At 36.3% G+C, this 15,792-nt stretch overlaps 4 protein-coding genes across 4 annotated transcripts in view; 1 reads left to right on the top strand and 3 right to left on the bottom strand.

Moving 5' to 3' along the window:
* Positions 1 to 643: 643 nt before the first annotated feature.
* On the bottom strand, positions 644 to 1,398 carry CBG27052 (the record flags this gene model as incomplete). Its single annotated transcript, XM_045237500.1, has 3 exons — positions 644 to 841; positions 886 to 1,191; positions 1,234 to 1,398. The coding sequence occupies 3 exons, from the start codon at positions 1,396 to 1,398 to the stop codon at positions 644 to 646; spliced, it is 669 nt and encodes a 222-aa protein (XP_045100603.1).
* A 1,155-nt stretch (positions 1,399 to 2,553) lies between these two features.
* CBG23267 lies at positions 2,554 to 4,594 on the top strand (the record flags this gene model as incomplete). Its single annotated transcript, XM_045237499.1, has 6 exons — positions 2,554 to 2,640; positions 2,705 to 2,809; positions 3,240 to 3,340; positions 3,527 to 3,617; positions 3,673 to 4,401; positions 4,451 to 4,594. 6 exons carry the CDS (start codon positions 2,554 to 2,556, stop codon positions 4,592 to 4,594), a joined length of 1,257 nt encoding a protein of 418 aa, XP_045097801.1.
* A 280-nt stretch (positions 4,595 to 4,874) lies between these two features.
* Positions 4,875 to 8,572, bottom strand: CBG23268 (the record flags this gene model as incomplete). Its single annotated transcript, XM_002636528.1, has 13 exons — positions 4,875 to 5,193; positions 5,238 to 5,330; positions 5,393 to 5,639; positions 5,686 to 5,770; positions 6,247 to 6,452; positions 6,611 to 6,730; positions 6,751 to 6,904; positions 7,378 to 7,512; positions 7,578 to 7,705; positions 7,754 to 7,846; positions 7,892 to 8,069; positions 8,107 to 8,178; positions 8,513 to 8,572. 13 exons carry the CDS (start codon positions 8,570 to 8,572, stop codon positions 4,875 to 4,877), a joined length of 1,890 nt encoding a protein of 629 aa, XP_002636574.1.
* Positions 8,573 to 13,540: 4,968 nt separating this feature from the next.
* Positions 13,541 to 15,792, bottom strand: part of Cbr-bus-18 — a gene marked incomplete at both ends in the record, with an annotated part of 5,311 nt that continues 3,059 nt past the window's right edge. Inside the window, 6 exons of the mRNA XM_002636529.2 lie at positions 13,541 to 13,660; positions 13,707 to 13,814; positions 13,862 to 13,964; positions 14,011 to 14,123; positions 14,166 to 14,230; positions 14,321 to 14,691. Of these exons, the coding sequence (XP_002636575.2) occupies positions 13,541 to 13,660; positions 13,707 to 13,814; positions 13,862 to 13,964; positions 14,011 to 14,123; positions 14,166 to 14,230; positions 14,321 to 14,691 (880 nt within the window). The remainder of the gene's footprint in view (positions 13,661 to 13,706; positions 13,815 to 13,861; positions 13,965 to 14,010; positions 14,124 to 14,165; positions 14,231 to 14,320; positions 14,692 to 15,792) is intronic.

Below are 15,792 nucleotides of genomic sequence, written 5' to 3'. Positions count from 1 at the left end.
GCCACTGCCGTTTGTACCAGCATAACATGAGGCAGAAAAAAAGATCTAGTCCGAATATTTGAAACTAGAGAAAATAGAAAAAAATAGAGAATTTTCCCACGAACACATTCCGAATCCGATGTCCTTGCTGGAAGAGATCGAGAATCGGAGATGTCTGGGAATTTGTAGGTCACATTGTTCAAAAGATCTTACATTTGTGTTGGAGTAAAAGTAAACAAAGTGTACAATGTCATTTTTTGTGATGAATGAAAAAGAGCTGCTGCATTGGTCAAGAAATCAAATTGTGGTCAGTTGTGTCGACAAAATATTATTTATAGATATTGCTTCCCAAATCTTGTGATCATAGATATTCTCCCGGCTATACTCTCATTTCTCTTTTCCTGAAATCAAATTACATTCACTAATGTTCCCATAAGCTTATTCGTCACTGATGTCTAGTCTGATCTTGAGGAAATTCTAAATTGATTTACCGAAAAATATGCATTTTTATTGTATCAGTGATTTCTAACATTTAAAACAAGTACGATGGGTATAAAACGAGTAAATCCTGTGTTGTAAAAAACTAAAACAGGGTATAAAACAGATTCGTAACGAGTAGAAACTCTGCTACGAAAATGAATTGGTTATTAAGTGCAAATATAAATCATTGGTTCGATAAGGAGACAGTTTCGACCAATTCTTCAACGACCATTTTCACAGCAAGCTCTTCTGATTCGATGAAAGAGCAGAACTCCGAATCGATTTCGATATAAGAACTAGGAGAAACGATTGTCGGCGGAGGTGTAGAGGATCTGCTGATCAAATACAACTGAGTGATTCCCTCCAGTCGTCGCTTCAAATTCTGAAATAATTAAATATAAATCAGGAGCCGAAAGTATAACTTACTTCACAATGAACATCGATTATATCAGAAACATCCATATTGATCAAATCTGAAGGATTCAGCTTGATAAGACTGTCCAGTAACGCTTTTTCTTGCACAGGATCAATTTTTCGCTCTTCTAAAATCATGGAAAAATCAAGGCTATTGTCTTGTTCATCCTCATTCGCGTTATTGTTCTCCGTCATCTCCGCTAACTGTGAATACTTGGCTCTTTTTGGGGCTCTCGATTTCTTAATTTTCGGTGTTTCAACAACAGATTCTGGTGGAAAGTCGCATTGTACTGGGAAAGCAGAAGTTGATGGGTTTTCCTGAAAAGAAACACTTCAATCGATAATCTTTTAGCAACTCACATTCCGATAATAGTCGAAATCGTAGTCGAAGTCATCATCCCTTTTCGGTATGCGCTTTCTTGAGCTACGCCGCAGAGTAGAATCGCCAGAATCTGAAAACATCGAAGTTAATGCATAATTAATCGAGTAATCAAACTCGCCTTCTCCATTTTCCGAGACTCCCATTCTGCTAGCAGAAACCAGGTAGGGAGAACCACTGAATAAGAATGGGTTATCGAGTGAAAATACGTGGAAGTCATAAAAAAATGAAGATATCTTTAGAGATGTGAAAGCACAACGATAAACGGGACATGTACTGATAATGTGACAAGTGTGCTTCAAACGATTTGCTGACAAAATGAGATCGATACATTTTCAACGAGTCACTGATAAATTTCAGTTTTTATCCAAAAATTGACTGAAAAAAAGGCCACCGAGTCAGAAAAATACCGAACTTTTGTAGGCGCACGACTATTTGTCGTTTATGGGTCTCTGCACGGAATTTCGGTTACTGTATTTTTCGGCGCATTCGAAACAAGCATTTTTGCGAATCAGTTTTTCAGCTTTCTTTACATTTGTTTTTTTTTGCTGAGAAATTGCGATTGATAGATTTTGAACGCTTTACTGATCAATTGCCTCTATTTTTTGAAAAACTATTTACTATTAAGTAGCTGAAAAAGATACACCGACAAGTCAAAAAATACCGTATTTCAAAGGCGCACGCAAATATTTTGTTTATGGGTTCCTGCACGGAACTTAGGTTACTGTATTTTTCGGCGCTTTGAAACTGTTGTTTCTGTGGAACACATTTTCAGCGATTTTTACTATTGTTTCGGTTTGTTTCGCTGAAAAACTAGGATCGATAGATTTTGATTTCTTTATTGATCAATTCGAGTTTTTTTTTTTGAAAAACTGGCTAAAAAATGACCGATGAGTCAGAAAATGTCCCGAATTCGAATAGGCGCATGACAATGTTTTGTTTATGGATTCCTGTCTGTCTTTTCCATTCAATATTCTTCAATTTCTCCAATAATCTCAATGATAATAATTCCATTTAAAAAATCTTAAGCAAAGCTATCGGACTTTGCTGAATGTTCTAGAAATTAGGGTTCGACAAATAATGTCTTGTATTTGCCTTTTTTTCTCCATCTACATGTTCTGAACTTCATGAAAAAAAGCGAATTTTGTTAGAAACTGATATCTGAATTTCCTAATTAAAAATACTTTCCGGCGTACCTAATTTCTGACGGAATATCCTGTATCAAATCACTATAAACATTAACTAATCACTTATCACCTCGCCTCCACTTTTTTTTTATACAATCTGTGTCTCTCTATCAGATGGATGCGGAGGCATACTTCCCCGCCGACATATCCGTCGTCCCACACGATGAAGAGACTGTGACGGCGACATCGACAGCAGATGAGGTTAGTTTTTTTCTAGTGCGATGTCCTTTATGAATTTGATTCTGTTGCGATTTCCAATTTTCAGAAAGCCTCCTTTGTGCTACCTCCAACGACATCGAAAAGGCTGATGCACGGTCGGAAACGGCGTGATCCGCCGTTACTTTCTACTATTCAAGAAGTGCCGTCGATGGTATGTTACGTCATCATTGTACTAATCCTCTAACAATCACATTCACTGTCTATCCAATAAATTGGCAGACTTTAACGTTTCTCTTTAGAATGTTTCTCTCGCTCTATGATATCCGAATAGTAGAATTTGGTTTCTCTAAAAATAAGATAATTGTTCTAATCCTCAGAGTATCCACTGCTCTAATCCCCTCTGTTTATGACCAATCTTTTCTTTTTTCTCTCTAGACCATTCGTATTATTCATGTTCTCCTCACTGAAAGTCATCATAAGAGCTAGGTCGCCCATCATTCCATTTCAGCCCTTTTCTGCCTATTGAACCGTGAAATGTATTCAAACGATTTGTGTTCACATTCAATTTTGAGTCAGTCCATTCTATCTGCACCGCTTTCTCGTTTATTGACAGTTTTGCAGAAATTCGTTTTTTTTTTCAGACAAGCATTCTTCCCGCGGACACCTCGATTTCTTGTTTTCTGTGTCTCAATAAAATCAGTGGAACAGTTCCGAATTTCGTGAAGCCGTGTCATTGTCCATTGTGAGTAAAAAGTCAACACATTCATCAAAATTCTCAAAATTGATTGATGAGAGACCAACCCTTCTAAAAAATCTATTTATTCTCTTGTCAAGTCATATGACTCCTTTAAATCTCAAAAGAGAAAAATACCTGATACAATCTCTGTTTTTTGGTTTGATGAAAGTTACATTTTTCTCCTCCTTGCAGAGTGTTCGTCCACACGACTTGTGCCATAGACAGCGAATCATTTTTCGGTGGTACATGCAGTCAATGCCATCAGAAGTACCGACCAGAACAGGTAATTTGTTCTCCTTGCACTTTCTAAAATTCTAAGCTCATTCTTCCTTTTTCAGACGACACCACGACAATCTCTATCTTCATCGAGAAGCATATCAGGCAGACTATTGTTCATGTCGAACAAGGCATCTACGAGTTCTCCAAAACAGTTGGAGGCCGCTAGCACATGTGCTCTGTGTCAGAATCAAAGTTATCAAAATCCGGAATGGTCGGAACGAAATGATGCGAAACTGATTCGCCCGTGTTTCTGCGGTTTTCTGGTCCATCATGGATGCATTCGAGACCATTTGAAACACGATAAATCATGTGAATGGTGTGGAGTCAAGTATCGATACTATAAATACGGCTCGTTCGGTGATTTCTGTCGGCGTTACTCTATCCAACACGTATGCTATGCAATTTTGTTCGCCATTCTTCTCTTCTTCTTTGTACTCGCTCTTCGTGGATCATATTTCTTCAATCCAAGACTCAGCTTTGCCCCGATTAGTATTTTTTTTACAATTTTTTACAAGTCATTCCTTTTTTTTTTAGTTCTGACAATTACATCTCTGTTCTTCTTGGCTGTTTTTATCGGTGCAATCCTTTTCACTGTCAAGCACACCGTCACAACTCGCTTGCCTCGATTCCGGCGACGATATGGAAAAGTGACAGTAGTGCCATACGATCCTGATATTCGTTCAAAGAAAGAAGTGTTGCGATCTCTACAGGCTGCCAGAAACGATTCGTTGAGTGAACTTGATATTGTACCACTGCACCAAGTGACGAGAGCAGAAAGTCAAGAATCGGTGAGTTGGAATATTAGCTCCATTACAAATATGTGTTTCTGATTTTCAGACCGTCGAAGCAGTTAGAACAGACCCTTGCGACTTGTCTCTCGGTCAACAAATGTTCGGGATAGCCGCCAATCCACGAATCTTTTCATCTACTCCCATGACACAGAAGCCAAAAGCTAGTGTGTTCAGCTCTAGTCAAGCTTAAATAACCAATATTCAATTTTTTCCTGTATTCAGTTTCGTTCCTTCTTTCCCAAACCCCTCGATCATAACCCCCGTTTTCCCTGTAATATATCTGCGTGCGTTGTTGTTTTCAGACTGAAAGCGACTCCATCTATTATAACCCAGTCACCTCCAATTTTATCTTGTTCATAACCGATGCCATCTCTTATCTTTAACATGTGAAATACGGTTCTCAAACAATCTTTTTTCAAAAAAAAATTAGCAATCAATGAACTTCATTTATGTTCCATTCAAGTTTAATTTCAATGCAGAATCTTGTTAGAAAACGATCCCATGGTGAGTGGTGGAATCAGGTCCGGAACAGTTTTGAGCACATGTGGCGGAGCATCGTTGCTACGAACCAATGCCATCACACTCGATGGTGGGTAACGAACCCCCATTTCTAGTTTGGCAGCTTGACCGCTTGGATCAGATGGATATGTGGAATCTTCATATGAGGTCAAGTCTTCAATGTTATCACTGCTCAATATGTCTCCGTGTTGTCCGATACGAGATGCGACATCCATAGTGACAGCATGACCAACAATCATGGCTGGACAATCACGTGAAATGACGCAGATACTGAAAAATTATCATAATGGTAAAACTAGGTTAGACACTCAAACTTTTTGACAACAAGCATGATACGCTGAATACACTGATCCTGACTTTTTGCCTCGAACATGCTGGTAAACTCATGCATGGAGAATATTGGTTTGCTGAATGTAAATATTTATGATTCATAGATTATGCATTTAAAAACTAATTTTTAATCACTTACTAAGTTTTATCGATTTGAGGGATGTCGAAAATCTCATCCATAAAATCGGGAAGCTGTTTTGCACCCGCTCTACGGTACCATTCCATTGGCTCTAGGAGTCCAGGTTCGACAAGAACTCGGGCTCCTGTCGATTTGGCAATTGCGGCTGCTGTTTGAAGAGTGCGAAGTGTTGGAGAACAGAAAATCACATTCGGTTCGATTCCACGGTTACGAAGAGCACGAGCGATCAGTTGAGATGAGTATTTACCTGAAATCTTGAAGTTGGATATTTTAACTTTTGGGCGAATTCAAACCCATGTTAGTGATTGGTGGGTTGAACTGGTAGCTATGTGGATGAAGAGTTGCTCCTCTCGGAACATTGACGTCTGTAGCGTAAATCTGAAAAAAATAAAGGATTTCTCATTCTGGTACAAAAATCGGTTCTGTGAAAGAGAAAAGCCGGTGGCAGTGGCCGAAGATCCCACAACGACAATTACAGTAACCAAAAAATAATATGTTTATTTTCCGGATTTATTTTCCCGTTTTTTACTGTTTATTTTAGATTTTTATGCTATTTTCTCCTAATTAAAATTCGGAAAATAAACATTTCCTCTCACATTCCAAGATTGAAAACATTTGAAATTTTAATTTTTCAATTTTTTTTTGTTTTTTTGTTTTTCGTAATTCAGGTTGTGTTTTAAATACCAGAAAAGGCACACTTAAAAACCCTAGAACTATTTTTGTAGTATGAAGCCTCCGGAAAATTAAAATATTTTTAGGTTACGGTAGTTGTCGTTGTGGGACCTTCGGCCACGCCCGCAGGCTCTTATCTTCCACAGCTGAAAATTTTTATACAAGCATTATAGCTAGGTCACCTTTGTCATGTACTTCTCCGATGAAATCCACGCGGAGCCAAAAACGCGGTCCACTCGTTCGGCACTTCTCATCACCACAGTCACCTTCTTCAACACTTTTGCAGATTTGACACAAACGGTCCATTGAGAACGCAAATAGTTGGCAGACGACTCATTTTCTTCATCCAATTCCAAACTTTTCCGATTCTTCGACAAGCTCATTTTATTCTCGTAATTTTGTAATTACAAATACGCACACAACAGCTGGCTATGGTTTAGAAGCAGAAGCGAGTGACTGGCTGAACAGTTACCTCCTCATGTGGCATTTGAATTCCCACGTGATGACGTACATTTTAATCAACTCAACAACAAATATCTATGTTACATAAGATTTTATTGTCCCACAAATTATAAACGACATAGTAGTAAAACCGGCTTAAAAATTGAAAGTTAATAAAAAATGCATTCAAAACAATACATGAACAGAGTCCACACTTGTTTTTTACTTTTTGTCCTGGAATTTACGGGTTCTGACATGATATAAAAATCCGACTAAGTCATCATGATGTGCAACCTTTTCGTTGTGCAAATAGAGCAATGGGAAGTCCTGAAGAAGTTTTGGTCGATGGTAGATTATGGGATTCACAAGACAGGCGACCAGAAGATCAGCCCAGGTCATCTGAAAACATAAATCCTTCAACACAATCCTTCAACACTTTCCGGGTTTTTGAGGCGAAAATTTTTAGGAGTCATTTTTTGATAGAAAATTGGATTTTTGGGAACATTTTATCAAAATTTCATTGTTTTCAGGTTTAGGAAGGGTCATGGGATAAATTTCGTGCTTTAAAATTATTATTTTGACAAAAATGTATCAAAAATTAACAGAAAAAAATTTGAAATTTTCGGGACCTCGGCCGGGATAAGTTTTCTCCAGCCCGGCCTGGCCCGCGGGCTGGGCCGGGCCGGCCGAGATTCAGTAAGTATGCTTTCAACAATTTAGAGCTTCAAAAGAGCTCAGAGATCCAATTGGACTCATCGCGGCACGGAAATTTACCGCTAACATAAGAGGTGTCAGAGCAATACGTGCATTCATCACCGCTCTGTCAGGTGGTGTCGAACTTGCGGGTCGCAGATTCACTGCCGACCCACAACCCCCTGCGCTACGCGCGCAACACTCACTGTGTGTCCAACTAGCCATGAAGAGGGTGCTGCCTTCAACACACGCTCGAGGCAAGGGAATAGTGTCTCGGTCAGCAGGCGGGCGGCGGTTACTTCAGTGCACTCCTCCTGCGAAAAAATTGAGGTCAATAAAGGAAAAAAAAAATAGAAGATGGTGGTTTCTAGAAACTCACATCACAGGCATGATCAGCAGCATGTTCGATGTGATCAATCCAATTTTTGATTCTCATTCGAACTTCGAACACCTTCTCTGCAATATCATCGACTTGTGCATCATCGTATGCGGTTTTTCCAGACAAGTCTGTAAAATTGAAGTTAAAATAAAAATTCAAAAAATGAAAATGATTACTGTATCTCCATGCTAAATGTCTGCAAATTGAGAGAACACTTCCATACTTTCTTTCGTTCATTTCGAGAGCTGGAAGAGCGTAAAATGGGTAGTCTGTAATAAAAAAAGATAATTGGATTTATAAAAATTTAAACTAACCCTCAAGAATGTAATCGTCACGATGAACATGTTTGAATTCGAATGGAACCCCGGATAATTGGAAAATCATACGAACAACTTTACACTCTTCTCCATCATCAAAATCATGTAAAGTATACGTTGGAACCAGAAATCCATGCATCGTATCCATCTTTTTTCTCGTTTGAACGGGACTTGGCTGGAAATATAGCAAAGTTTTCGGACGAATTTCTTACCAAACGCACAAAATTCTTTTGAGTGTTCTGACTGACGGAGACGCTAAGATGACGTCCGCTGCTAGTTGACTTCTGGAATTAATTATTTCAATTTTAGTTTGTACAAATATGAATTAGTTTAAAAGTAGAAAGCAATCAATTTGCTCTAATTAGCTCCGTATTTCCTCTAACGGAATCCTACTCAAACCGTCAACTTTGAGCCCAATTATCTCGGTTCCTGTGAGAGATACCAAAAATTTGTTAACTGATAAATTACTGTTAATATTATGATAAACACTTTATCAGTTGACAGGTTTTTTATATCTCTCATAGGAACCGAGATAATTGAGCTCAAAGTGCATGTATAGGGTGGGCTCCTATTGGAAAAGTACGGTGCATTCAAAGGAAAGGCAAAAAGCAAACCAACCACAAATTTTGAAGATAATGCATAAGAAATAGAATACTGTAGACAAACTCTTGGAGTCATTTTTTATTATATTTTTGATTCTTTTTTACAGCAATCTTCTGTTTTTTGGAGAGCAAGCCGAGTGAAGAATGAGAGGAAGATGGAAAACGCAAAACGGCGGAACTCATTTATCTTAGTCTGCGTATCTCGCTCTCAAACACTATTTCGCTCACGGTCAGTGTGGAAATGATCAAGAAAAAATCAAGCCGGGGCTCATTTGTGTTTTGGGCGACACCTGCAGTTGCTAATCTTCTAGTTCTCATTTTTTTGTGTTTTAGTTTCCATCATTTATTGAGTCCACAACAATTTTTTTCTCTATTTTTTATATTTCCGGCTATTGAAATTGGTGATTAGTGAGAAGTACCAAATCGAGGTGAGTGGCTCAAAAATCATAATCCAAATTTTTGAAGAATTCTTGTAAAATCGATTTTCAGAAAAATAAAATTACCGTATACACTCTGATTCTTGTGGAAGGTATCAAAAGGTGGTTTATTAACAAAATGTTTATCATAACATTAATAATATTTTGCCAGTTAAGCACTTTTTGATAGCTTTCGCAGGAACAGAGATATATGAGCTCAAAGTTGACGGTTTGGTAGGCGCTCTATTGGAGTGTTTACAGTATCTGCTGAACTCAGCAAACGTTTTACAGGTAGGCTAATTCATATATCTAAAAAATTTATGTTTGAATCAGAAAATGCTAGCTTCCGGAATTTTGAGAAAATTCAATCAGAAATTTTCAGAACAATCGAAACATTGAATTCATTTTGTGAGAGCTGATTCAAAAAAAAATTTCTATTAAACTATTTTCATCATCTATAAAATTTTTGAAAATTTTTATTGAAACAAAATCAATCGTAAAACTGATTGGCTCTGTTGTTACTCTCAGAATAACCCTCCACTCTTTATCATCAATCAACATCAGTTCGGTTTCAAAAGTGACACTTTTTTCTCCGCAGAAGTGGTTGATTTGTGATTGGGAAGGTTAATTCGATTGAAAATAAAAGAACAACTGTTCTTTTGGATCGTTTTCCTTATCAATCTCTCTGATGATAATTCAATATGAAAGGTATCAGAAGGAAAGAAAAACAAATAGATTTTACAATTTTCTTGATATGTGTAGTGGGAGAGCTAGTGAAAGAAGAAAATAAGAGCTTTAAGTAAAAACCAATTGGTATCTCTAAGCCATCATGGCACCCACAAAAAGTTATGTTTAGAGCAAAAAAATCTTGCTTTCGCTTTTCCCAACTGACGGAAAATTTTGACGGAAATATGAGAGAAATATACTGAAATTCGAGGAGAGAGATGAGAAAAAAGAGGGTGAGGAAATCGAAAAAAAATAGAAAAGAGAGACGGCAATTGAATCGATCGGAAAAGGAAAAAAAATCTGCGACATTGAACACACTAAACACCATAGAGATGCATGTAATGACAACATGGCAAACATATATTTATGGCAGTTGGACGTAGAAGGGGTTGAGGAAGGTAAAGACATTCGGGGAATATTACAATAAGAAGTTGTTGGTGTACAGATTGAAAGTTTGAATACTTCTCACATTCTATGTTTCCGAATTAGTAGATGAACAGATAGATAAAACCGATGTTTGGGGAAATTTGAGGGAGTAGTTTACTAAGTTTCAAAACGTTTTCCATCATCAAAGATTCTATAAATGGCCTAATAGAGGGCCACTCTATATGTGCACTTTGAGCGCAATCATCTTGGTGCCTGTTAAATATTTTTTTAAAAAATTGTCAACTAATAAAATCTTTTTCATAATTTTCCCAACATTTTAATCCGTTGATAAATTTTTGATATCTTTTGAATGAACCGAGATAGTTGAGCTCAAATTGGACGTATAAGATGTACCGTAATCACTTTAATGGAAGACCACCCGAACCGCAAACTTTGATCACATATCTCTAGGTTCTTGTAAAATATATCAAAAAGTGGTCAAGTGACAAAATTTTAGGCATAAAATCAAAAATATTTTGTCAGTTGTCTACTTTTTGATATCTTCTACGGTAACCGAGAAATACATGATCAAAGTGGCGGTGTGCGTGCTTTTGTTTTACGGTATTTCTATTAGAAAATTCGAAGTTAGTGTTTTCAAGAAATCGAAAAATTGAAATCCAACTTTCTCGATTCCTGTGAAAGATATTAAACATTTGTCAACTAATAAAATGTTGATGATATAACAAGTAGTGAATTTCAAAAGTTTTAATTTTCACATCAAAGTACTGAAATTTCAAAAATTTTTGTGAGCTAGTGAATCTTTTGAATCTCCCAAAAGATGGGACCGTTAAGTTTTTGGGAGCAACGTGCTTTTTCAACAAATATAACAGAAATATTAACACTTTCTGAATATTTTTCCCAAAATTAAAACTTTTGAAAATCACTACTTGTTATATTATGGTAAACAATTTATCAGTTTACAAAACTTTGATATCTTTCACAGAAATTGAGATAATTGAAATTAAAGTTGACTGTTTGGGTGGCCTCCTATTCAAGGAAAAACGGAATCTGCACGGTTGAAATCTTTTCAGAAATAAGAATGTATAACTGGAACTGATTTTGTCATATTTAACCTCCAACTATGCGAATTCCCATTCAATCAATCAATATCAAACCGGGCAAAAGTCAAAAAAGAAAACCGTACACAATAATGGGAATACATAAATTTATCAAAATGAGATGCAGGAAAAGGGGAAAGAATAGAGATGCAGAATATAAATCAAAATGATTCATGTCGGAAAGAAGAATTGAGAAGAACGGGTTTTAAATAGAGAACAGTCTTAAATTGAACATTTATAAAATAAGGAATCAGAAGGTTCTTCCTAATGAATCAGATTTCTCAGATTTTTGAAAAGTTCAAATTGTAATTGAATCATGGAATTGTATCTCTCTTCAAATTGATTGTATCGGAAGGAATACAAGATTTAGGTGTTCAATCAAAACCAATGTTTACACGAAGAATCGTAGGTTGCAACAAACTTTCGGTTCTTCTCATTTTCTCCCGTTTTATAGTACATCATCAACGGCAAATGGAGACAAACAAATCAGTGATAAGAAGCGACAAAGCGGTGGGCAGGCAGAACGTCAAAAAGACATCATAGGTTGTGTTGGACAAGAGGAAAAAATAAGAGAAAAGAAAAAAGAAATATAGAGACCCAGGTGTGAAAGAGAGATGATGATCGTCTATTAATGCCACACACGTATACTCTCACAAACATTTTGGATTGGATTTCAAATGGAAAAAATGAGAAGAATTTTTTTCTTCTTTGAGGTTTCCGACAAAAAAACAGAGACTCACTTCGTTGATTGTCGGTAAAGATGTCGCTCTGATTGGTGAGGAAACCAATGAAGACTTGGATTTCGATTTCTTTTTCCAAAACATCTGAAAGTCTGAAATATTGATGGATTGGTTGGAGAGGGATGTTCATGTTTTTCTGTTTTTTTTTTCATTTTTATTTTGCAGATTCATAACTGAAAACATTTTGTTGTGAAGATAATCTTGTACTCTATGTTTTCAATAAAAATAATGATTTTCAGATGTAAAATTTGTTTGGTTCAATAAATAGTTGGATTATAAAAATTTCTGATTTCAGATTACAGTTTTAGAAGTGCATAAAATCCTTCAAAATTGTTCTCAATTTAATTATTATAGTTATGTGACTCGAGTAGTACGGAAAAAAATCTCCGAGTTTCCTTTTTGGAAGCTAGCAGATTCTGCTCCAGAAAACCGTCAAAGTGGAGAATGTGTATCTCGTTTCCTGTGACAGATATCAAAAATTGGTCAACTGATAAAATGTTAATCGAAATATTAAAAGTGTTGTATTAGTTGATCACTTTCTGATGTCTTTCACTGAAACTGAGAGAAATTGACTCAAAGTTACAAGTTAGGGGTGGCGTTCTATTAAAGTGTTTATGGTATCTCAATTTCATAAAAGCTATCATAAATCTGTCAACTGCTTTAATTTTTTCCTATTATCACTAACAATTTATCCGTTGACACATTTCTGACATCTGTCATAGAAATTGATATAATTGAGCTCAAAGTATGAGGGGGCCTTCTGTTATAGTGTCTACGATATTTTGTATTGGAAAATTCGAAGCAATGAATTTTCAAAGATTTAGGAACTTTTCATAACTTATATCAAACTCAAATCAAATCTTCTCGTTTCAGAAAACCCAAATTGAGTGAGTGAGAAGATATTCTTTGGAGAATAGGCTCTATGGCTCTATAGAACGCAAACATTAAACTCATTTGTTTCCCAAACAAATTGAAAATTCTCGAAACTGCTTTCAGTTTCTGCAAAATCTTTCTCATTTTTTGAAAAATATTTCAAACAGTTTCAGAGTAATTCTAAACTATCAACATCATCCTCAAAATTTGCAGGTTTTAGAAAAAAAGTGTGCAGTACAAACTACAGATTTTATCCTGCAAAAAAGACATACCACCGCTCGATCGCAAAGAAATATCCGCAAAGATAGTCTCAAAGTGAATCATCTTTTTTCGTGAAAATCCTCCAAAGAAAAACTCAGGGGGAACGATTTAGAGAGTTAAGAGTCGATGGGGAGTAGCGTAGCAAGCAATGCTGCTCCCGCGTTTCTCTCTTTTTTTACTGTACGGCGGCTCTTGTTTAACAAACAAGAAAAGACATTGTAATGTGGATAATCCCACAAATTACATGCATCGAATTTATAAGAATGAGATGCACTAGATTTCAATCACAGAGCTCTGGGCGGAGACTCATCTGGATTGTTAGAGCTCCACATTGTTCTAATTGCCCTCCCACAAAATGATTATCAATTTAAAAAATTTTTATTGTAATAAATCTAAACAATTATTAATAAGAAGTAAATACCCGATTGTATCATTTGAATGAGTCTCTCAAAAGTGTGTCAGATGTGCGGGTGCCAGAACAAAAAAACGAATGGAATCGACTAGGACGAGGTAGATTGGAATGATTGATTTAAAATTAGACGGATTACGATGACGAGGATCTCGCTTCATCAGAAGTCTGCCATTTGCCAATGATGAATTTGTCTATTCCACCGTATTTCCAGTTTAGGAACGTACTTATGATGAAGAAGTATAAGAAACCAAGCTGAATTAGAGGATATGATTCGGATTGAAAGAATTAAAAAACTTACTTGTAGGGTTCTCACGAAGAATATGTGATAGGAACAGAAGCCAATGACGAGAGTCCAGAAACAGAGAGCTGTTACTTTTACATAGAAATGACGTCGGGGTTCTTTCCACTGAAAAAAAAGCACAAATCTTTAATTGCAAGCCCATAAAAACTTACACTTCTCCAGACCCCATCGCCTCTTTCAACTGGAAACTGCCTATTGATTGGTTGCTCCTCACTGTAGAATTGGTGTAGTAATTGTTCCTTCAATGTCCATCGGCTGAAAAAAAGAAGTTCGAAAACCAAATGAAAGATAGTTCGACTACTCTGTCAGCCATCGACTAGCATCCTGTTCGTTCAATGGGACTTGAGAAATCGGAATCTTTCGAATATGGAAATGAACTTCTCGTGGGCTTGCTCCTTTCACAACAAGATCAACCTGGAAATGAGCAATAATGAAAGAACAGAAGGGTGTTCATACCTCTGATTGCACAATATTGTAGGGATATGCAATGGTGATGTCATAGATGTAATCCACATATTCTCCTGGAAGATGTTTTTTAATTTTCAGAGACTCTAGATTGTTTAGAACAGTTTTTTCAGATTTCTAACTTCAAAAAAGGCAAAAATACTCACGCTCTCGCATTTTATTCAGCAAATGAAGGAATCCAGTAGTTCTCGGATACAGAACATAATCCAAATTTCGAAGTCCATTTTTTTTCGCGAATTCTCGACTTTTCAAAGTGGTCCATTCTGATTTATCTGTTCCTTCCGGAAACAGCAAAATTTGATATTTCTTATCAATATTTTTGAAATAATCTATAGCATCGTCAAACGACTTTTTATCCACTTCTGCATTTCTTTCCAAAAAGACGAATTGAGCAGCTGCCATTCCAAAGCCAGCTCCAGGTAGTTTTTTCAGCTGAGCTTTCAGAGAAATTTTGTTTGAAGTGATGAGCCAAGGATTGATTTGATACAGCGCACACCACATATACATCCAGTCGAGTCTGAGAGTTAGTAGATTTGAACTTTTGAATTACTGTAGTCCTACAGTTTGATTTGTTTTTCGAACATCTGAATTACTGTAGAACTACAGTTTAATTTTTTGAATTTCTGAATTACTGTAGTCCTATAAGTTCATTTTTTTTTAAATCAATGTAGTCCTAGAATTTCAGTTTTTGAATTTCTGAATTACCATAGTCCTAGAACTTTATTTTTTCAAATTTCAAAGTTACTGTAGTTCTATAGAATTTGAAAGTTTCAAAATTCTAAGTTACTGTAGTTTGGTAGTTCGATTTTTTAAATCTTAAAATTACTTTAGTCCTAAAAATTGATTTTTTCTAACCTCGGAATTACTGTAGTCAAAGAATTTGATTGTTTTTAAAGGGGGACTCCGACCAAAAATTTTTATTGCATTAAAATGTTTGAAAAGTTGTCTATTTTCCTAATATATAGCGAAAAAATTTGAAAAAAATCCGGGATCCCAGGAGAATGCCGCTGAAAGGGAACTATTTTCAGAAAAAGTTGAGAGGATGGACGAGGATTTGAATTCCCGCGCAGTGAGAAGCCTAGGCCACGGCGCTTGAAATCGGTTTTTACAAAGTTGTCAACAGTGGTTTTTTTCCGTTATTGACCTGCCGGGCATGAAAACCGAAAAAATCCGGAAAAATGTGCATGTCAGAAAGGCGCTATGATGCCGTGGCCTAGGTTTCTCACTGCGCGGGAATTCAAATCCTATGTTTTTTCAACGCGGTTTTTCGGGGATTTAGGATTTTCTTTTTGAATTTTTTCGCAATAATATTAGGAAAATACATATTTTTTGAAACATTTTGAGGCAATAAAAATTTTTGGTCGGAGTCCCCCTTTAATTTCAAAGTTAGGGCAGTTCTAGAACTTCATGTTTTCAACCTCGGAATTACTGTAGCTCTACAATTTTAATTTTTTGAACTTCTGATTCATTATAGTCCTAGAATTTCATTTTTTGGGCTTCTGAATTACTGTAGTTCTAAAATAATTATTTTTTGAACTTCTGTATAACTGTAGAATTAGATTGTTTCGAAATTCTAAGTTATTGTGGTTTTTCAAATTAAAGGAGGATTCCGGGCAAA

Source organism: Caenorhabditis briggsae (assembly GCF_000004555.2).
Source record: "Caenorhabditis briggsae complete genome, chrV, whole genome shotgun sequence".
NCBI lineage: Eukaryota > Metazoa > Nematoda > Chromadorea > Rhabditida > Rhabditidae > Caenorhabditis > Caenorhabditis briggsae.
Note: the sequence above shows the minus strand (reverse complement) of the source record. Positions and strands in the feature narration are given on the sequence as shown.